Raw genomic sequence first — 20,699 nt, 5'->3', positions numbered from 1 at the left:
CTAACATGGTGAAACCCCGTCTCTACTAAAAATACAAAAAAAAAACTAGCCGGGCGTGGTGGCGGGCGCCTGTAGTCTCAGCTACTTGGGAGGCTGAGGCGGGAGAATGGCGTGAACCCGGGAGGCGGAGCTTGCAGTGAGCCGAGATCACGCCACTGCACTCCAGCCTGGGAAACACAGCGAGACTCCGTCTCAAAAAAAAAAAAAATAAAAATAAAAATAAATAAATAAATAATGATAACTTAGCCAGGCACAGTGGCCAGTGCCTGTAATCCCAGCTACTTGGGAGGCTGATGCAGGAGGATCACTTAAGCCCAAGAATTTGAGATCAGCCTAGCGAGACCATAGCAAGACCCCACCTCTAAAAAAATTTTTTTATGCCAGGCAAGTTGACTCATGCCTGTAATTCCAGCACTTCGGGAGGCCAAGGCTGGTGGATCACTTGAGGTCAGGAGTTTGAGACCAGCCTGACCAACATGGTGAAACCCTATCTCTACTAAAAATTTAAAAACTAGCCGGGCATGGTGGCGCATGCCTGTAATCCCAGCTATTAGGGAGGCTGAGGCAGGAGAATTGCTTGAACCCAGGATGCGGAGGTTGCAGTGAGTGGAGATCGTACCACTGCACACCAGTCTGGTTAACAACGAGACTCTGTCTCAAAAAAATAAATAAATAATAAAAACATTTAAATTTTGTTTTAATGAACTGGGTGTGGTGGTGCACACCTGCAATCCCTGCCTTTGCTCACATCCTTTTCCTTACCTGTGGAAATCTTTCTAGGCTGAATTCAACGGTAATGAATCTTTTGATGCTACCACCTCCACGAAGCCTTCCTTGTCCTCCCACCTGTCTTTTTATCCCCAGCTGTCATAAAGCGCTTTGTTGTTTTTTTTTTAGAGACAGGGTCTTGCTCTGTCGCCCAGGCTGGAGTGCAGTGGTGTGATCATAGCTCACTGCAGCCTGACCCCTTTGGCTCAAGCCATCCTCCTGCCTCAGCTTCCTGAGTAGCTGGGACTACAGGCACACACCACCACACCCAGCTAATAGTGTATTTTTTTCTTTTTTTTTTTTTTTTTTTGAGACAGAGTCTCGCTGTGTCGCCCAGGCTGGAGTGCAGTGGCCAGATCTCAGCTCACTGCAAGCTCTGCCTCCCGGGTTTTTACGCCATTCTCCTGCCTCAGCCTCCCGAGTAGCCGGGACTACAGGCGCCCGCCACCTCGCCCGGCTAGTTTTTTGTATTTTTTAGTAGAGACGGGGTTTCACCGTGTTAGCCAGGATGGTCTCGAACTCCTGACCTCGTGATCCGCCCGTCTCGGCCTCCCAAAGTGCTGGGATTACAGGCTTGAGCCACCGCGCCCGGCCAATAGTGTATTTTTTGTTGAGATGTGGGTCTCGCCATGTTGCCCAGGCTGGCCTTGAACTCCTGGGCTCAAGCAATCCACCCACTTAGACCTTCCAACATTTTGAGAGTATAGGTGGGAGCCACCACGCCTGGCCAAAAAAAATTTTTTTTAGAGATGGGGTCTCACTGTCACTCAGACTGGAGTACAGTGGCAAGATCTCGGCTCACAGCAGCTTGAACCTCCCGGGCTCAAGCAGTCTTCTCACCTCAGCCCCCAAGTAGCTGAGACCACAGGTGCATGCCACTATACCCAGCTAATTTTTTGTATTTTTTGTAGAAACAGGGGTTTGCCATGTTGCCCAGGGTGATCTCAAACTCCTGAACTCAGATAGTCTGCCCACTTTGGCCTCCCAAAGTGCAGGGATTACAGGCGTGAACCACCTTGCCCAGTCAAAAACTTTTTTTTTTCTTTTTTTTTGAGATGGAGTCTCGCTCTGTCACCCAGGCTGGAGTGCAGTGGTGCGATCTCAGCTCACTGCAACCTTCGCCTCCTGGGTTGAAGGGATTCTCCTGCTTCAGCCTCCTGAGCTGCTGGGATTACAAGCAACTGCCACCACACCCAGCTAATTTTTGTATTTTTAGTAGAGATGGGTTTCACCATGTTGGCCAGGGTGGTCTTGAACTCCTGACCTCAGGTGATCCACCTGTCTTGGCTTCCCAAAGTGCTGGGATTATAGGCCCTAGCCACTGTGCCTGGCCAAAAAAAAAAAGTTTTTAAAGAAGAAAATAAAAATATCTCACTAGTCAGAGATGTCCACTGCTGAGCTGATATCTATCCTGTAGCCATATCAACATAGATAGAGATGCTTTTATGTTGTGAACCATTTTGATTCGCCTCTTCATTTGGTAACTGTGTTAAGCACCTGCCTGGGGTCAGGCACAGTGAAGCTCTTGCCTCGTGCTGTGTGTGGCTGGGCCCACAGCACAGCGTTAGGCCACCCTGTGCTCAGCCTGCTTGGCTGATGGGTGAGGACAGGCAGAGTGTGTTGCTGGCCATTCAGCGGCAGGGATGTTGCTGCTCCTTGGCCCTCCCAAGCTGCTAGCCTTGGTGCTATTGGAGACCTGAGGGTTGGGAGGGCACCTGCTGGGTCCTCCTCTTGGGCAGAATCATGCGGGCTGGGCCCTGGCAGTGCCTCTCAGGCACCCCTCATTTTGTGCCTCTTTGGGAAGGACAGGTCAGTGGCATAGCGTGGGAGACACTGGTGGATTCGTGCAGCTCCTCAGGGAGTGGCCAGGCGTGATCCTCAGGGTGGGAACCACGCTCTCAGTCCTGCCCTGGGCCCTACAGGAACGCTGGCGGGTGACTGCCGAGCAGTCCAAGGCGGAGTCCATGCAGCGCGCCCTAGAGGAGCAAAGGAAGGTCACGGCCCAGCAGATGGCCATGGAAAGGGCGGAGCTGGAGCGGGCCAAGGTGAGTCAAGCCACTGCACTCAGCCCCTACCCCTGCCATTATGCCCAGGGACACTCACCCTGTGCCCTCACCCCCCACATCCCAGAGCACCTTGCTGGAGGAGCAGAAGTCTGTCATGCTCAAGTGCGGGGAGGAGCGGCGGCGCCTGGCGGCCGAGTGGGCGGAGTTCTCCGCGCAGCAAAAGCTGAGTAAGGAGCGGGCCGAGCGCGAGGCCGAGCGGGCGCTGCAGGTGGACACCCAGCGGGAGGGCACCCTCATCAGCCTGGCCAAGGTAGGGCCCAGAGCCTCCGGACAGTGGAGGGCCCGGGGTAGCCTGCGCCCCTCCATCTGAACACATCCGCTTCTAGTTTTAGGAAAGGAGAGTGTAGCACTAATGTCACAAGAGCATAGGGATTAAAACAGTAATCACATCATCATGCTAACAGCTTCCTCGTATTGTCCCAGGTGCATTATACATATTTTATCATTGGATCCTCATATTCCCATGATTTTGATCATTTAGAAATGAGGAAACCGAACTTCTGAGTTGAGCCTGCCACAGTCACGTGGCTTGTGAGGGCAGCACTCCGGCTTGGCCCCAGGCTTCTCTGGCCCTCCCTGGAAGCCCTTGGCTCCACCACCCCCTCCCAGGGGCAGGGTGGGCAGAGGGGACCCTAGAGTCCTGCACAGAGTGCAGCGAAACTCCTGGGAGGAGAATGCAGCAGGGCCTCCGCCGTCTCCAGGAGCAAGCTGAGCTGAAGATCAGGGCCAGCGAGCTCCGGGCTGAGGAGAAGCAGCTGGCGGCAGAAAGAGCAGCCCTGGAGCAGGAGCGGCAGGAGCTGCGGCTGGAGAAGGAGAGGACCAACGCCACCGCCCTACGTGTCAAGCTCCGCGCGGAGGAGGTGGAGAGCATGAGCAAGGTGCTGCTCGGGCACATGGGTGTGGGGTGCGGCTGAGCTCAGGCAGCCCTGACCCAGGCGGCCTCCCTGCAGGTGGCCTCCGAGAAGTATGAAGAGGGTGAGCGAGCATTGCGTGAGGCCCGGCAGGTGCAGGCAGAGCAGCAGGCCCGGTTGCAGGCGGTGCAGCAACAGCAGGAGAGGCTGCGGAAGCAGGAGCAGCACATGCACCAGGCAAGGCTCCCTGAGTGTATGGCACCCCTGCCCCCGACACCCCCAGCCTTGCACCTGACGGCTGAGTCCTTCTTTCCGGGGGAACGGGGACAGGAGCATCTGAGTCTGGCCCAGCAGAGGCTGCAACTGGACCGCGCACGACAGGACCTGCCCTCCAGCCTCATGGGTCTGTTCCCCAGGGCCCAGGGCCCTGCAGCCTCCAGCCAGACAGGTGAGTGGCTCCGGAAGGAAGAGCCAGCGGCTCAGGACTGGGCAGGGGCAGTGCTAGGAGTGGGCAGGCCCTCCTCCAGCTGCTCCAGTTAAGGCGGCCAGCTGGGTTTTACAGTCGCCTTATTTCTTTTTTATACAAATAATGTGTGTTAATTTTAGATAAATCAGAAACAGAGAGGAACGCTATTATGAAAAATGTCACCTTTTTCCGGACTAAGGGGGAAAAAAGGAAATTAAAAAAGTCGTCATCAGGCTGGGCGCGGTGGCTCACGCCTGTAATCCCAGCACTTTCAGTGGCCGAGGCAGGCGGATCACATGAGGTCAGGAGTTCAAGACCAGCCTGGCCAACATAGTGAAACCCTATCTCTACTAAAAATACAAAATTAGCCAGGTGTGGTGGCAGGTGCCTGTAATCCCAGCTACTCGGGAGGCTGAGGCAGGAGAATCACTTGAACCCGAGAAGTGGAGGTTGCAGTAAGCTGAGATTGTGCCACTGCACTTCCAGCCTGGACAACAGAGGGAGAGTGCAGTTAAAAAAAAAAAAAAAAAAAAAAAAAAGTCACCCTCACCACCACTCCCAAGTCTAGAGAGAACCACTTTTCACTTTTTAACATTTTCGTGCATAATGTTCCACTCAGGTACATTTGTTTTTTTGTTTGTTTGTTTGTTTGTTTGTTGAGATGGAGTTTTGCTCCTGTCACCCAGGCTGGAGTGCAGAGACATGATCTCGGCTCACTGCAACCTCCACCTCCTGGGTTCAAGCGATTCTCTTGCCTCAGCCTCTCAAATAGCTGGGATTACAGGCATATGCTACCATGCCTGGCTAATTTTGTATTTTTAGTAGAGATAGGGTTTTGCCATGTTGGCCAGGCTAGTCTCAAACTCCTGACCTCAGGTGATCCACCCGCCTTGGCCTCCCAAAGTGCTGGGATTACAGGCATGAGCCAATGCGCCCAGCCTGGTACATATGTTTTTAAAAACAAAATTAGGATTGTATGTGTTGTTCGACAACTTTACTTTTTTCACTCATTTTCACTCAGTAATGTACACATGGAACAGGTTTTGAGATCAGTTTTATCAATTCCCAACCAGCACAGTTTTCCCATGAGGCTGCTCTGTGCTGAGTGATTTGTTGTCTTTTTTTTTTTTTTTTTTTTGAGACAGAGTTTTGCTCTTGTTGCCCAGGCTGGAGTGCAATGGCGCGATCTCGGCTCACCGCAACCTCCACCTCCCAGGTTCGAGCGATTCCTCTGCCTCACCCTGCCTAGTAGCTGGGATTACAGGCATGTGCCACCACGCCTAGCTAATTTTGTATTTTCAGTAGAGACAGGGTTTCTCCATGTCAGTCAGGCTGGTCTTGAACTCCCGACCTCAGGTGATCTGCCTGCCTTGGCCTCCCAAAGTGCTAGGATTACAGGCATGAGCCACCATGCCCGGCCGCATGAGCCACTGTGCCCGGCCTGTTGTCTTAAAGAGAAAGAGTACCCAGTGGACATCTTCCTACATACGTCTTTGCACCTTTGCCTGATTATTTCACTTGAATAAATTCCTATAAATGGTCTCGCCACGTAGGAGCAGGTGTGCATTTGTCAGAGGCTTCTGAGAGTTAGTGCCATTGCACCCTGAGTGTATGGCCAGGGTCCACCCACTGGCAGTGGGGAGCAGCTCTGCAGGAACAAGCTGTGACCGCCCGGTATTTCCACCAACACTTTGGTCCCTGACTTTCTCCTTGGCCTTTTCAGCCCTCTTGCCTACTGCTCCCAGCACCCGCTGGTGCAGCCAGCCACCGACTGGCCTGGACCCCAGCCCCTTACACCTTCATGCCAGGCTGGTGCTGCTGAGGCACACAGCAGAGCAGGTGAGTCTCTCCTGGCCTTGGGGATCCTTGTGTTCATAAGTCCTTCCTGCTCAGGGCAGAGGCAGGGAGGGGCACACGGTAGCCCTGGGGAGGGGTGACTCCAGCTTCTAGGGAGTAAAACTGCAGTTTGCTTAGTGAGCCAATGCTCAGACCTCCTCACTAGGCCAGGTTCTGTGCAAAGCAATTTGCATATGTCATCTCCTGATAACCTATAGTAATAATAACAACAGGCTGGGCCCAGTGGCTCACACCTGTAATCCCAACACTTTGGGAGGTTGAAGCAGGAGGATCACTTGAGCCCAGGAGTTTGAGACCAGCCTGGGCAACATGTTGAGACCCTGTCTCTACAAAATGAAAAACTACAGGACCGGGTGTGTGGCTCACACCTGTAATCCCAGCACTTTGGGAGGCTATGGTGGGAGGAGCACTTGAGCCCAGGAGTTCGTGGCCAGCCTGGGCAACATAGTAAGACAAAAAAATAGCTGAGCATGGTGGCATGCACGTGTAGTCCCAGCTACTCCGGAGGCTGAGGCGGGAGGATCACTTAACCCCGGGAGGTAAAGGCCGCAGTGAGCCACAATGGTGCCACTGCACTCCAGGCAACAGAGTGAGACTCTGTCTCAAAAAAATAAATATTAAAAATTTAAAGATTAGCTGGGCATGGTGGGGCACATCTGTAGTCCCAGCTATTTGGGAGGCTGAGGTGGGAGGATTGCCTGAGCCCAGCTGGTCGAGGCTACAGGTGTGTTCACACCACTGCACTTCAACTTGAATGACAGAGCAAGACACTTGTCTCAAACTAAACAAAACAATAATGATAACAGTTGTCATGGATCATTTCCTGTGTGCCAACCTCAGTGCTGAAGGCTTTGTTTATATTTTCTTTCTTATTTATTTATATTTAGAAATAGGGTCTCATGATGTTGCCTAGGCTGGTCTCAAAGTCCTGGGCTCAAGTGATCCTACCCCCTTGGCCTGCGGATTAGCTAGGATTACTGGCATGAGCCATTGTGCCTGGCCTGCTTTGTGTATATTTTAAGCCTTTACCCTCACACAGCCCTACAAGGAAGGGCTACAAGGAATGTTTACAGACAAGGAAACTGAGGCTTAGAGACATGAAGTCATGTGCTCGTAAGTTCCACAGCAAACAAGTAGCCTTGCCAGGATTGAGACTGTGGTCTGTCTCACTCTGTACCTGGGCTCTTTCACGGCCCCTGCTGACTCCTAGAGCCAGGCAGAGTCAGGGACGACGTGGGGAGGGGCCTTAATGAGGGCTGGCTCAGCTAGTGTCCAGGGCTCCACCTTTCTCTCAGCTCAGGGAAGGTGACCGCCCATCCACATCTGCCTTGCAGGACCGCGACTTCTTGGAGAATGAACAGTTCTTTCTGGAGACCCTGAAGAAAGGGTCCTACAATTTGCCATCTCATTCAGCCTGAGTGGGATCCCAGCCGATTCCCCAACAGAGGGTTCAGACCCCAGAACTCTCCTGTTTCTCCTGCTGCCTCCATGGAGGCAGTGCCTGGGGAGGATTCTGAGATGCTTGAGGCCTGATGGCAGCTCTTCCGTGGACAGGGTGCAAGTGCATCCTTGCCAAGTGTGCCAGCCCAGGGCAGCCCCTGCCTCTGGGGCTCTGTGGTGTAGGCTGTCTTACCACGGCTTTGGCTGCCCTGCCCCAAAGCCATCTGGCTTGGATCTGAAGGTCTGAGCTGGCAGCGAGGACCCCCAGCTCTCACTGGGCTCTGTGGGCTCCCCCTGTTCCACAGGTAGACTGTTGTGGGCTCTTTTTGCCTGGGCCTCTTCTGAGGCAGGAGCTTTCTTGAGGGATGCCACAAACAGCCTTCCCTACTCCCTGCCAGAGCAGTTCCCTCCCTGATGAGCTGGAGAAGGGCCCTCTGGCCTCCTGCCGGTACAGGGAAGGCACCAGCTAGATCCTCCCTTGTGGTGTGAGATGTTCCTGGAACTCAGCCAGGCCCTCCTCCTCCTGGGCTTGCCCAGAGCCCCCACCCTATTCCCAGCATTGCCCGAAGGACCAACCAGTTTGGGTGGACAGTGGCCTCCTCAGCTTCCTCCCCATCTGGGTGCCACCCTGGCGGCAGAGGGAGCTGTGGCGATGGTGGGCCGTGGGGAGGGACGAGGACGGAAGGCGCCTCTGTGCTGCTCATCTGCCCAAAGCCACAGCTCAGGGGGCGTGCAGTGGAGGTGACAAGGAATCCATCACAACTAGCAGAGATTTCTTTGGTCCTCCTCCACTCCCACTGCTTCACTTGACTAAGCTTAAAACAACTGCTTTTGCCATGGCTCATCAGAGTTTATACTTATTTCTTAGAAAATGTTTCCTGTGACCGGGCACGGTGGCTCAAGCCTGTAATCCCAGCACTTTGGGAGGCCGAGACGGGCGGATCACGAGGTCAGGAGATCAAGACCATCCTGGCTAACACGGTGAAACCCCGTCTCTACTAAAAAATACAAAAAATAAAACTAGCCGGGCGAGGTGGCGGGCGCCTGTAGTCCCAGCTACTCGGGAGGCTGAGGCAGGAGAATGGCATGAACCCGGGAGGCGGAGCTTGCAGTGAGCTGAGATGCGGCCACTGCACTCCAGCCTGGGCGACAGAGAGAGACTCCGCCTCAAAAAAAAAAAAAGAAAATGTTTCCTGTTACTTGCCGGACAAGTCCCAAAGAACAGGCAGATGTTCCTATTAAAAAAAGTCAGCCTATAAGATTGGTCAGGACCAGGCGCCTCTGGCCACGTGCCTCTCCCCTCCAGCACCTACAGTCTCCAGTGGCACCTGGCAGCTGGACCACAGCCAGGAGAAGGGTACTATTAGCCCTGCTTCAAACATGCAGAAACGGAGGCCCGGGCAGATTAAATAACCTGCCTGAGGTGACAGTGAGTAGCGCCTGGATTTGAGTTCTGCTCTGTCTGATCCCCAAGTCCCAGGCTGTCAGCCACCCCAGTCTCCTACCTCCCAGAGGAGCAGGCTACACTCCTGGCAGGTGCTGGTGTGGGAGGAAGATCTCTTCAGGAGCTTCTGGGGCTGAGGAGGGAAGCATCACACACCCCGTTGGAAGCCTTGGTTAAGTCTCAAATTTGATTCTCCGCAAAAGAGACTCAACCAGTCCTGAGGCAGACCTGTGCAAAGAGCTGGGGGGTCTAAGGATGGGCACGTCAGCTCAAGGGCAGCTGGCGTCTAGGCAGCCACCTGCAGGATCTGCAGGTGATCAAGCACACACGTCTGGGAGGGCAGTGCTGGGAGACCCACAGGGGAGAGCATGGCCTTCAAGACAGTAGGGAGAAGAGGTTAGAATGAGAGGGCTTTGCATATCTTGTTAAAGATGTGCAAGTTTTCAGGGCAAATTTGTCCGAGGGCAAATTTTCAGGTCTTCACTAGAAGATTTTAAACAGTTGAACCGCATTTGTATTTTAGAAAACCCATTAGCCAGGCACGGTGGCTCACGCCTGTAATCCTAACATTTTGGGAGGCCAACGTGGGTGGATCACTTGCAATCAGGAGTTTGAAACCAACCTGGCCAACATTGTGAAACTCTGTCTCTACTAAAAATACAAAAAAATTAGCTGGGCATGGTAGTGTGTGCCTGTAATCCCAGCTACTTGGGAGGCTGAGGCAGGAGGATCGCTTGAACACAGGAGGCAGAGGTTGCAGAGAGCTGAGATTGCACCACTGCACTACAGCCTGGGCGACACAGCAAGACTCCATCTCAAAAAAAAAAAAAAAAAGACAAAAGAAAACCCATTGTGTCTGCAGAGTGAGGACAGAGGATGTGTGAGAAGGCAGCTGGCAATGGTGCAGGGGACAGACTGTGGGCAGGACTGTGCCAGGTATGGCAGGGAGGGCCCACAGAAAAGTGCCCCTCAGACCTGGTGCCAGTCATGGAGGGTCAGAAAGGAAGACGTGTCGAGGAGGACACTCAGGTTCCTGGCATGGGTGACTGGGTGGTGTCACAGATGAGTATACAGTGCCGGGGGGACAGCGAAGCAGAGGCATTCCACAGGCACTCAGTTATAATGGCACTTTACTCAGTGTGAGCGCTCAGCATTCCTGTCACCACCATGAGGGTGTGGCAGGCATCCTAATTACCCCATTCAGCCTTCTCCCAGGCCACAGACACTGGAGAGGGCTGAGTGCAGAAATGAGTGTTGTGTAGCTGCTGCTCTTTCTTTTTCCTTCAAAATTGTAAACAAGATCATAACCCAAGTGCTTCATTCAGTTCCTTTTAGAGAGAGAAATATTGCAGCCGGGCGCGGTGGGTCACGTCTGTAATCCCAGCATTTTGGGAGGCCAAGGTGGGTGGATTACCTGAGGTCAGGAGTTCGAGACCAGCCTGGCCAATGTGGTGAAACCCTGTCTCTACTGAAAATACAAAAATTATCTGGGCATGGTGGCGTGTGGCCTGTAGTCCCAGCTACTTGGGAGGCTGAGGCAGGAGAATTGCTTGAACCCAGGAGGCAGAGATTGCAGTGAGCCAAGATTATGTCACTGCCCTCCAGCCTGGGTGACAGAGTGAGATTTTGTCTCCAAAAAAAACAAAAAGAAAAAGAAATATTGGTGGAATGTAATGATTAAAAAATACTGGTGCAGGGGCTGGGCGTGGTGGTTCATGCCTGTAATCCCAGCACTTTGGGAGGCCAAGGCGGGCGGGTCACGAGGTCAGGAGATCGAGACCATCCTGGCTAACACGGTGAAACCCCGTCTCTACTAAATAGACAAAAAATTAGCCGGGCGTGGTGGAGGGCGCCTGTAGTCCCAGCTACTCAGGAGGCTGAGGCAGGAGAATGGCGTGAACCTGGGAAGCGGAGCTTGCAGTGAGCCGAGATCGGGCCACTGCACTCCAGCCTGGGCGACAGAGCAATACTGTCTCAAAAAAGTACTGGTACAGTGGTACACACCTGTAGCTGCTATCGGGAGGCCAAGGTGGAAGGATGGCTTGAGCCCACTATGGGCAACACAGTGACCCCATATATTTTTTTAAAATGGTAGAGCCGCTGTTTCTAGTTTCAAGATATTAATCGTTATTTGCTTCAAGTTGGTACATGTGGGAATCCATGTGAGGCCTCTCTCAAACCGTTAATATCCAAGCAAGCACCATTAAGAGTTCTGGGACAGCTAGAGGACAAGAATGGAGGAATGCATCGCCACCTGGGTGGCCAGCGGCTTTCACGCCAACTGCCGAGGCCCCGTACATCTTCATCTGGAGAGGGTTGGGAGGGTCGTGGGGTAGGATGGGTGGGTTTAGAGGATGAAGAAAAGGATTCAGAAACAAAAGGACAAGGTGGCTGGGCGCGGTGGCTCACACCTGTAATCCCAGCACTTTGGGAAGCCAAGGCGGGCGGGTCACCTGAGGTCAGTAGTTCCAGAACAGCCTGGCCAATATGGTGAAACCCCATCTCTACTAAAAATACAAAAAATTAGCCAGGCGTGGTGGTGTATGCCTGTAATCCCAGCTCCTCAGGAGGCTGAGGCAGGAGAATCACTTGAACCTGGGAGGCAGAGAATGCAGTGAGCCAAGGTCATGCCAATACACTCCAGCCTGGGCAACAGAAACTCCATCTCAAAAAAAAAAAAAAAGGACAAGGTTAAACAACCACGATGTAAACACACACAATCCAGTTATGCTCCTGTACTGCATAACTGCAGTATGGAATTTCACAATAAGCTACTCCTGACAAGCAGGACTGGGTGTGACTGCCCCCATGCATTCCCCTCCACATTTAGCATGTAGCAGGTGCATACTGCAGGGTGAATTAGAAATGACGGTGAAAGGTTTAGCTGTTTGGCTGCTGTTTATGAAAACCAGTCAGCCGGGCGCGGTGGCTCAAGCCTGTAATCCCAGCACTTTGGGAGGCCGAGACGGGCGGATCACGAGGTCAGGAGATCGAGACCATCCTGGCTAACACAATGAAACCCCGTCTCCACTAAAAATACAAAAAAATTAGCCGGGCGTGGTGGCGGCGCCTGTAGTCCCAGCTACTCGGGAGGCTGAGGCAGGAGAATGGCGGGAACCCGGGAGGCGGAGCTTGCAGTGACCCGAGATCGCGCCACTGCACTCCAGCCTGGGCGACAGAGCGAGACTCCGCCTCAAAAAAAAAAAAAAAGAAAAAAGAAAACCAGTGGAAGGTGTGGCCACTTCCTGCTGGATGGAGAGACCCTCATTCCATTCTCATTCCATCTCAAAGTGATTATGAGGGCCAAGCTTCTGCTGGTGCCAGAGCCACTGGCCTGGTCACCACCAGCCCTGGCCTGGGATGTCAGAGCAGGTTTCCTGGAGAGACCTCTCTCCTGGGGCTGGGTGGTAGCCAGGCCAAGGTGGGGAAGTGAGGAGGTGAGACACAGAAGAGACAGCATGTACAAAGGCCCCATGGCCTCTGGGGGCAAAGTGCGCTGGAAGATTGCCTTTTAGGGCAGGAGGGCCAGGGCTGGGGCAGAGGAGGGTCCCAGATTCCCCAATCTACCAAGTTTTGCCTTTGTAGAACTGGATCACAAGAGCAAGCCTGAGTCCTGCCAGAAGCATTCACATCTGCATCTTTAAACCAGGACACTTCCGCCTTTGTGTGGATAACGGGAAGTTGCAGATAGTTGAGCTAACTGATACGCACCACTGCAAGTGCTTTCCAGAGGGTAATCTTTTCATCCTGACAACTGTCAGGTAAGCACTAGTATTACCTGCTTTTTCCCAAATGAGGAAACCACAAGGGAGACAGTAAGGTCACGATCTGGGTTTTTTTGTTTTTGGGGTTTTTTTTTTTTCCGAGATGGTGTCTCTGTCACCAAGGTGGTGGCGCGATCTTGTCTCACTGCAGCTTCTGCCTCCCAGGTTCAAGCAATTCTTGTGCCTCAGCCTCCTGAGTAGCTGGGATTACAGGCATCTGCCACCACGCCTGGCTAATTTGTGTATCATTAGTAGATACAAAAATTTTTGTATCTTTAGGGTTTCGCCATGTTGGTAGGGCTTGTCTCAAACTTCTGACCTCAAGTGATCCACCCACCTCGGCCCCCCAAACTGCTGGGATTGCAGGTATGAACCACTGCGCCCGGCCACAATCTGGGTTTTTATTATTATTATTATTATTATTATTATTATTATTATTATTTGAGATGGAGTTTCACTTTTGTCGCCCATGTTGGAGTGCAGTGGCGCGATCTCAACTCACTGCAGCCTCTGCCTCCCAGGTTCAAGCGAGTCTCCCCCCTCAGCCTCCTGAGTAACTGGGATTACAGGCGGCCGCCACGCCCGGCTAATTTTTGTATTTTTAGTAGAGACGGGTTTTCACCGTGTTGACCAGGATGGTATCGATTTCCTGACCTCATGATCCACCCGCCTCGGCCTCCCAAAGTGCTAGGATTCTAGGCGTGAGCCACTGTGCCCAGGCCTCAATCTGGGTTTTAAACCCAAGCAGACCGAGTCCGGAATCGGAGTTCGCACCCCTTCTCCCAACCAGGCCTGCGCCCCTGGGGAACTCAGTGCGCCGCGTCCAGGGGCTGGGGGAGGGCCCCGCCGGCCGACCACGGTCTGTGCCGCCCCCTGGTGGCCCGCCGTGGGCGAGAGCCTGGCTGCTCTCAGCTCCGCCCCGCCGTCCAACGGGCACTTCCGGAGCCGGGCGCCTGCAGACCGCGGCCACCTCCACCTCCGCCCCAGGCGGACGGTGCAGGGGCCTCCGGGACAGGCGACAGGGTCCGCAGCGCGGGACCCGGGGGCGGGCCTAGGAGCGGGGCCTGGGCGGGGCTGGACGCGGCCTGCCGCGTTGCGCTCAGGCGCCGCGCTGGCCACCTGTGCCCGGGTCCTAATGGCGGCCGCGATGACGCAGGCCGGAGGGAAGATGGCGGCGCCCTGGTGGCGAGCCGCGCCGTGCGGGTGTTGGAGAGGGCGTGCCTTCAGCACCTCGGGTGAGGGGTTTGGGGGTGGGCAGCTCTGTGGGGTGGGGGCGGGCTGTCGCGCGAGCTCTGGGGCGCCGGCCTTACGTCTTCTCTCTGCCCGCAGCCGTCCTCGGCCGCCGGACGCCCCCGCTGGGGCCAATGCCCAACCAGGACATCGACGTGAGCAACCTGGAGCGGCTGGAGAAGTACCGGAGCTTCGACCGCTACCGGCGCCAGGCAGAGCAGGAGGCGAAGGCCCCGCACTGGTGGCGGACCTACTGGGAGCATTTCGGGGAGAAGACAGGTGCGGGGCGACTGGAGCAGGGGCTGCAGCCACCATCCGGGGAACTCAAGGGGACCCGCCGGCATTTTCCCCGGGTGCTGGACGAGCCTTGTCAGCGCCCCTGTGGATGCTGGCGAGGATGGGAGGGCCCGCCTGCAGACCTGTGTGCTCTATTGGCAGCTTCATCACGCCGGGATTGTTCACACCTTCTGCGCCTCATTCTTGGAAAATTCGCTCCCCCTACTGTTAGAGTTCCAGCTCCTAAAATACCTGCTCCTAAAATCTTGACCATCTGACTTTCTGTGCATGTCGTTCTGTGCGCCTAAAATACTCTAGGTAGCTCTGGCCACACTGCATTCTGATTCTGTGCGCTGCCTGTCCCCAGACTGTGAGCGCGCTGTTGACAGGGATCCTGCTTGTCTTGCCCTCCATTGGATCCTTGCACCTGAACAGTGCAAGGATGTACGTGTGCAATACTTTGCTGAATGAAATTAAAGCCCTGGGCAGGGTGACTCAAAAAAAGAACCCAACCTGGCCGATCGCGGTGGCTCACGCCTGTAATCCCACCAATTTGGGAGGCCGAGGCGGGCGGATCACCTGAGGTCGGGAGTTTGAGACCAACCTGACCAACATGGAGAAACCCTGTCGCTACTAAAAATACAAAATTAGCTCGGCGTGGTGGCGCATGCCTGTAATCCCAGCTACTCGGGAAGCCTCTGAGGCAGGAGAATAGCTTGAACCCAGGAGGCGGAGGTTGCGGTGAGCCGAGATCGCGCTATTGCACTCCAGTCTGGGCAACGAGGGCGAAACGCCGTCTCAAAAAAAAAGACCCCAACCTTTAAGGAGCTTACAGTTTATGGAGTATATGTTGTTGTTGTTTTTAGCATTTATAGAGGCAGTTTTGTGGTGGTTAAAGGCACAAGCATGGAATCTGAATAACCCGATTTAAATCCCAGCTCAGCCTCTCGGGGACAATGTCCCTGAGCTTATTTCAACTGTAAAATAAAATGTGTCTTTGCTGCAAAATTACCACGAGGATTAAAAGATACAATTCATTGGCATTTTTGCCTAATGCCATCTCTGATGTGGGCTCAGTATGTTTTCGTTATTAGTTTTCTTTTCTTTTTTTTTAAGGCGGAGGCTCACTCTGTTTCCCAGGCTGGAGTGCAGTGGAGCGATGGCTCACTGCAACCTCTGCCTCCTGAGTTCAAGAAATTTTCCTGCCTCAGCCTCCAAAGTAGCTGACACTACAGGCATGCGCCACCACGCCCAGCTAATTTTTGTATTTTTAGTAGAGATGGGGTTTCACCATGTTGCCCAAGCTGGTCTCAAACTCCTGAACTCAAGTGATCCCTCTGCCTCAGCCTCCCAAAGTGTTGGGATTACAGGCATGAGCCACCGCACCTGGCCGAGAAGCACTTCTGTAAGTCCTTCTAGCATCAGTCATTCACTCTAGCCAGGACAGCTGGGTGTTCATAGCCACCTGTGAACAGGCTTGGAGGTGATCTCAACTATAATTGAGGACCATTGACTTCAATTTCCCATGACTTAGACGAAACTGTGACCTGGTTTGGGGATCAGAAAAACACAACCTCCAGCCTGGCCAATGTGGTGAAATCCTGTCTCTACTAAAAATACGAAAAAAAATTTAGCCGGGCATGGTGGCAGGCGCCTGTAATCCCAGCTACTAAGGAGACTGAGACAGGAGAATTGCTTCAACTCAGGAGGCAGAGGTTGCAGTGAGCCGAGATCGCGCCACTGCACTCCAACCTGGGCGACAGAGGGAGATTCTGTCTCAAAAAAAAAAACACAACCTCAAGTTGCATCTGATTTGCTTCCCAATTACATCCTGTTCAGGTCTGGGAAGTAGAACAGTATGTTTTAATTCTGTGAATCATGGGGAAAGCTTGAGCAGCAGAGCTTGAAGCACAGAATGAGAGAACTAGGTAGGGACAGACAGTTTAACCAAGAAGATGTGCCTGCCCCCTCACTGGGTGCAGTGGCTTGCGCCTGTAATCCCAGCTACTCAGGAGGCTGAGGCAGGAGCATCACTTGAGGCCAGGAGTTTGAGACCAGCCTGAGCAACATAATGAGATCCCATCTCTCAAAGGTTTTTTAAATTAGCTACCATGGCTGGGGGCAGTGGCTCACACCTGTGATCCCAACACTGTGGGAGGCCGAGGCGGGCAGATCACTTGAGCTCAGGAGTTCCAGACCAGCTTGGGCAATGTGGCAAAACCCTGTCTCTACAAAAAATGCAAAAATTAGCCAGACAGGAAGGTGTACACTTGTAGCCCCAGCTACTCAGGACACTGAGTCGGGGAAGTTAAGGCTGCAGTGACCCATGACCCTGTTTTTCCAACACATCTTCCCTCTCCAGATCCCAAAGAGAAGATTGATATTGGGCTGCCTCCACCCAAAGTCTCCCGGACCCAACAGCTACTGGAACGGAAACAGGTCATCCAGAATCTTCGGGCCAACGTAGAAGAGGAGCAGGCTGCCCGCCTCCGCACAGGTAAGTCTTCTCAGGGGAGGCGCCATCCCAGAGTTGGGGTACAGGGTGTGTCCCTGCCCCCCTGTATCCCAACTGTCCTTATTCCTGTCCAGCCAGTGTCCCACTGGATGCCGTGCGGGCCGAGTGGGAGAGGACCTGTGGCCCCTACCATAAGCAGCGTCTGGCTGAATATTACGGCCTCTACCGAGACCTGTTCCATGGTGCCACCTTTGTGCCCCGAGTTCCCCTGCATGTGGCCTACGCTGTGGGTGAGGACGACCTGATACCTGTGTACTGTGGCAATGAGGTGACTCCAACCGAGGTAACCGCTCACCTGTGCCCCTCCTCCCTGCCCTGTGCAAACACAGACACATCCCATCTCAGTGTCACAGACGCTCCTGGGTTTGGAATTTTGTTGTTCTCTGTTTCTTTGATTTCCTGGAAGACACCACCATGACAATTTCAAAGAAAATAGGGCCGGGCCTGGTGGCTCAAGCCTGTAATCCCAGCACTTTGGGAGGCCGAGACGGGCGGATCACGAGGTCAGGAGATCGAGACCATCCTGGTGAACACGGTGAAACCCCGTCTCTACTAAAAAAATACAAAAAACTAGCCGGGCGAGGTGGCGGGCGCCTGTAGTCCCAGCTACACAGGAGGCTGAGGCAGGAGAATGGCGTAAACCCGGGAGGCGGAGCTTGCAGTGAGCTGAGATCCGGCCACTGCGCTCCAGCCCCGGCGACAGAGCGAGACTCCGTCTCAAAAAAAAAAAAAAAAAAAGAAAATAGAACAAAATGAAGGAAAAAGAGGCTCCATCTTAGCACATTCCTGTGACCGGCCTGCTGTCTGTGGTGTGCCCTCCTGCCCAGGCCTTGGCACAGTTCTTTTTTGTGGTTGTTGCCTGGACAGGCAACTCTGCAGGGCTCCTTCTCTACGCATCCCTTTGCCTGCCTGCCTGTGCCAGGGGCTGTCAAAGGCATTTGGGTCAGAGTGGGCACCCCTTTCTCCAGGGGTCCCTGCAACAGCTGGTCTGTCCCTGGTGGGGCTGACAGCTTCCTTCTCTCCCTGCCAGGCTGCCCAAGCACCAGAGGTGACCTATGAGGCCAAAGAGAGCTCCTTGTGGACGTTGCTACTCACTAGCTTGGGTGGGTGTCTGGGGTTCACCAAGCCCCCTGCCCCACTCACCTCCCATGAGCCAGGGCCCTGGGGAGCTGGGGGAGGGGCCAGGTGGAGATCTCCACTGCTGGCTCCTAACAAGGGAGGGGGTGGCAGGGCCGTGGTCGGCAGGGCGGTGATCAGCAGGTGTGTTTTTGTGCAGATGGGCACCTGCTGGAGCCGGATGCTGAGTACCTCCACTGGCTGCTGTGAGTACGCGGGGTAGGGGGGTGCTGCCCAGGCGGGAGGAGGACCTGGGAGCCTGGACTGAGCTGCTCCTGAGTTTCATAGACTACCCATGGGACTTGAATTCACCTCCTGCCTCAGGAGGTGACCCCCGCCTCTACCTCCTGATGGTGTTAGGGGCCCTGGGATCCCCGTGTCTACTTGAAGACAGCTACAGGAGACAAAGTTTGCAGTGGCCTCGGTCAGTCCCCACAAGCCTCCTCATCTTTTCTTTTTTCTTTTTTTTTTTTGAAACAGGGTGTCACTCTGTCCCCCACGCTGGAGTACAGTGGTGCAATCATGGCTAATTGCAGCCTCTAACTCCTGGACTCAGGTGCTCCTCCCACCTCAGTCTCCTGAGTAGCTGGGACTACATGTGCAAGCCACTACACCCAGCTAATTTTTGTTTTTTTTATACAGACAGGGTTTCACCATGTTGCCCAGGCTGGTCTGAGCTCAAGTGATCTGCCCACCTCCGCCTCCCAAAGTGCTAGGATTACAAGCATGAGCCACCATGCCTGGCCCCTTCGTCTCTCTAAACTCATTTCTTCACCTGTAAAACTGGGATAATGGCACCACGTGCCTTACTCAACCTGACCTGTGGACTGTGATGGTCACATGAGAGAAGGAGCAGGACAGGCGTGGCAGCTGTGGCATCTCCCAAGTGCTCCTTGAACCACTGGGCACTCCTTCCCTGGGCCCAGATGGGGCTGCCTTCTATCTTCTCGGTAGCTTTTGGCTCTGAACACCAGGCCAGGGGGCAGAAGTCAGGCCAGTGACCCCAACTTTGAGCCTTCTGGTTAATTGGGGACAGTGACTGGGAGGCTGGTTTCTGTCATTTTTATTCAACTGCAGTTACCAACCTGTGCAGCAGGACCCTCTGGGGAGTTATGCCTGAGGCATTGCCCGTCCCTGTGCCAGGCTGGGCACACAATCCCTGACGAGGTCCTGGAGACTTCAGGACGCAGAGGGAAAAGCAGCCAAAAGTGGCATGGCTTTCTAGCCTCAGTGACTGTGGCTGGCCCCCTGGCTCCCGGGCCTGGAAGCAGGCTGTATGGCCTTGCTGTCAAGGCGACGCTCTCTGGAGCCCTGTCCCCCACTCGGAGCTCCTCCAGCCGGCTTCCCATGTTTGCAGTATGTCCAGGCATTCACAGAGCTTGGCTGCCTCCTCTATCCTAGGAAAGAGAATGCTTAGAGTTGTCCTCTCAGGGAGTCATGTCAGCCTCTACGGTGTGTGTGGAGCTGGGGGGACACTCCTGCTGCCTCCCTGGAGTGGTTATTAATGGAGACTTTCCTCCTCCCAGAACCAACATCCCAGGTAACCGGGTGGCTGAAGGACAGGTGACGTGTCCCTACCTCCCCCCCTTCCCTGCCCGAGGCTCCGGCATCCACCGTCTTGCCTTCCTGCTCTTCAAGCAGGACCAGCCGATTGACTTCTCCGAGGACGCACGCCCCTCACCCTGGTAATCTACACCCCCAACACATAACCCGGCCTCAGGCCAGCTCCCCTGCAATGGTCACTCTTGCTCAGTTCTCTCCGACCTCAGCCTTGAGGCTGGCAGAAGAGCAGAACAGGGTGCTAGCAGCGTCCCGGGGCCTCTCAGGGTTGCCTGTGGGGTGGAGGGGTGAGGGCTCTGGTGCCCACTCTCCGCTCTCACATGCTCTCCATCTTACAGCTATCAGCTAGCCCAGCGGACCTTCCGCACTTTTGATTTCTACAAGAAACACCAAGAAGCCATGACTCCAGCCGGCCTGTCCTTCTTCCAGTGCCGCTGGGATGACTCCGTCACCCACATCTTCCACCAGCTTCTGGGTAAGGGCCATGGGGCTGGGGCACTGGGTGGGCCTGAGCTCCCAGGCCTCGCCTGCCCTGCCAGGGAGAAGCTCTGTTAGGGGAAGGCTGCGGCAGGCTCCTGGTGGGCAGGCCTCAGCCTGAGGGGGCGCAGGCCACAGGAGACCACCCCTGTGCCCCTCGCTCTTCTTGCAGACATGCGGGAGCCGGTGTTTGAGTTCGTACGGCCGCCCCCTTACCACCCCAAGCAGAAGCGGTTCCCCCACCGGCAGCCCCTGCGCTACCTGGACCGGTACAGGGACAGTCATGAGCCCACCTATGGCATCTACTAAGGAGCCAGAGTGTGCCCACTTCAGAGCATGGGATCGATCGGCAGCAGGAGTAAAGACACGGCTCCAGAGGCCCACGCTGTGGGGTCTGGGCCCTGCCTCAGGCAGCCCCTCTGTGGCCCCCTCCCATCAGGCCCAGGGTTTGGAGTGAAAGGGACTCTCAGGTGGTGGGGTGGGGGATGTGAATAAAGATGATTTCTTGCCAGGCTTGGTGGCTCATGCCTGTAATCCCAACACTGGGAGGCTGAGGAGGGAGGATCGCTTGAGCCCAGGAGTTCAAGACCAGCCTGGGCAACATAATGAAACCCTGCCTCTATTAAAAAAAAAAAAAAAAAGATGATTTCTGCCATAGCTGGCCTGGTTCGGTGTTCCAGGGCCAGAGGACCCCGATGGAGCTGTACTCATGGGTGGGAAAGGGGCTGCCTCCCACCCCACCAGGTGCACCCTGACCTCCATCTTCTGAGGGTGTCGGGGACCCTGGGATCCGAAGCAAAAGCAGGCAGTGGGCCAAAAACAGGTGTGGCCCCGGGAAGGGAGACGGACATCCCAATCCAGCAGGTGCC

General features: G+C 54.6%; 2 protein-coding genes across 11 annotated transcripts in view; both read left to right on the top strand.

Moving 5' to 3' along the window:
- Positions 1 to 8,635, top strand: part of LOC105469184 (Fas binding factor 1) — a 33,146-nt gene extending 24,511 nt beyond the window's left edge. For 8 of the 10 annotated variants that reach the window (XM_011719895.3, XM_011719891.2, XM_071083594.1 and 5 more), the window contains 7 exons: positions 2,691 to 2,813; positions 2,899 to 3,084; positions 3,536 to 3,712; positions 3,785 to 3,922; positions 4,016 to 4,133; positions 5,875 to 5,990; positions 7,343 to 8,635. In XM_011719895.3, the coding sequence (XP_011718197.2) occupies positions 2,691 to 2,813; positions 2,899 to 3,084; positions 3,536 to 3,712; positions 3,785 to 3,922; positions 4,016 to 4,133; positions 5,875 to 5,990; positions 7,343 to 7,426 (942 nt within the window). In that variant the 3' untranslated portion in view covers positions 7,427 to 8,635. Of the gene's footprint in view, positions 1 to 2,690; positions 2,814 to 2,898; positions 3,085 to 3,535; positions 3,713 to 3,784; positions 3,923 to 4,015; positions 4,134 to 5,296; positions 5,422 to 5,874; positions 5,991 to 7,342 lie in introns of those variants that run through there. The other 2 variants (XM_071083596.1, XM_071083597.1) reach the window with 2 other exon arrangements.
- Positions 8,636 to 13,702: 5,067 nt separating this feature from the next.
- Positions 13,703 to 20,343, top strand: LOC105469181 (mitochondrial ribosomal protein L38). Its single transcript, XM_011719886.3, has 9 exons — positions 13,703 to 13,891; positions 13,986 to 14,165; positions 16,525 to 16,659; positions 16,752 to 16,960; positions 17,708 to 17,780; positions 17,954 to 17,999; positions 19,320 to 19,478; positions 19,692 to 19,828; positions 20,003 to 20,343. The coding sequence occupies exons 1-9, from the start codon at positions 13,792 to 13,794 to the stop codon at positions 20,137 to 20,139; spliced, it is 1,176 nt and encodes a 391-aa protein (XP_011718188.2). The 5' UTR covers positions 13,703 to 13,791; the 3' UTR covers positions 20,140 to 20,343.
- Positions 20,344 to 20,699: the final 356 nt, after the last annotated feature.

Source organism: Macaca nemestrina, chromosome 17 (assembly GCF_043159975.1).
Source record: "Macaca nemestrina isolate mMacNem1 chromosome 17, mMacNem.hap1, whole genome shotgun sequence".
Taxonomy (NCBI): domain Eukaryota; kingdom Metazoa; phylum Chordata; class Mammalia; order Primates; family Cercopithecidae; genus Macaca; species Macaca nemestrina.
The sequence above is the reverse complement of the archived record's forward strand: the minus strand, read 5'-3'. Positions and strand labels throughout refer to the sequence as shown.

Bases quoted from the DNA above. Each gene is read 5' to 3' on its own strand.
- LOC105469181 (XM_011719886.3), top strand. From the start codon at position 13,792: ATGGCGGCCGCGATGACGCAGGCCGGAGGGAAGATGGCGGCGCCCTGG. The intron at 19,479-19,691 runs GTAATCTACACC...TCCATCTTACAG, and splicing joins GACGCACGCCCCTCACCCTG to CTATCAGCTAGCCCAGCGGA. The intron at 19,829-20,002 runs GTAAGGGCCATG...CTCTTCTTGCAG, and splicing joins CATCTTCCACCAGCTTCTGG to ACATGCGGGAGCCGGTGTTT.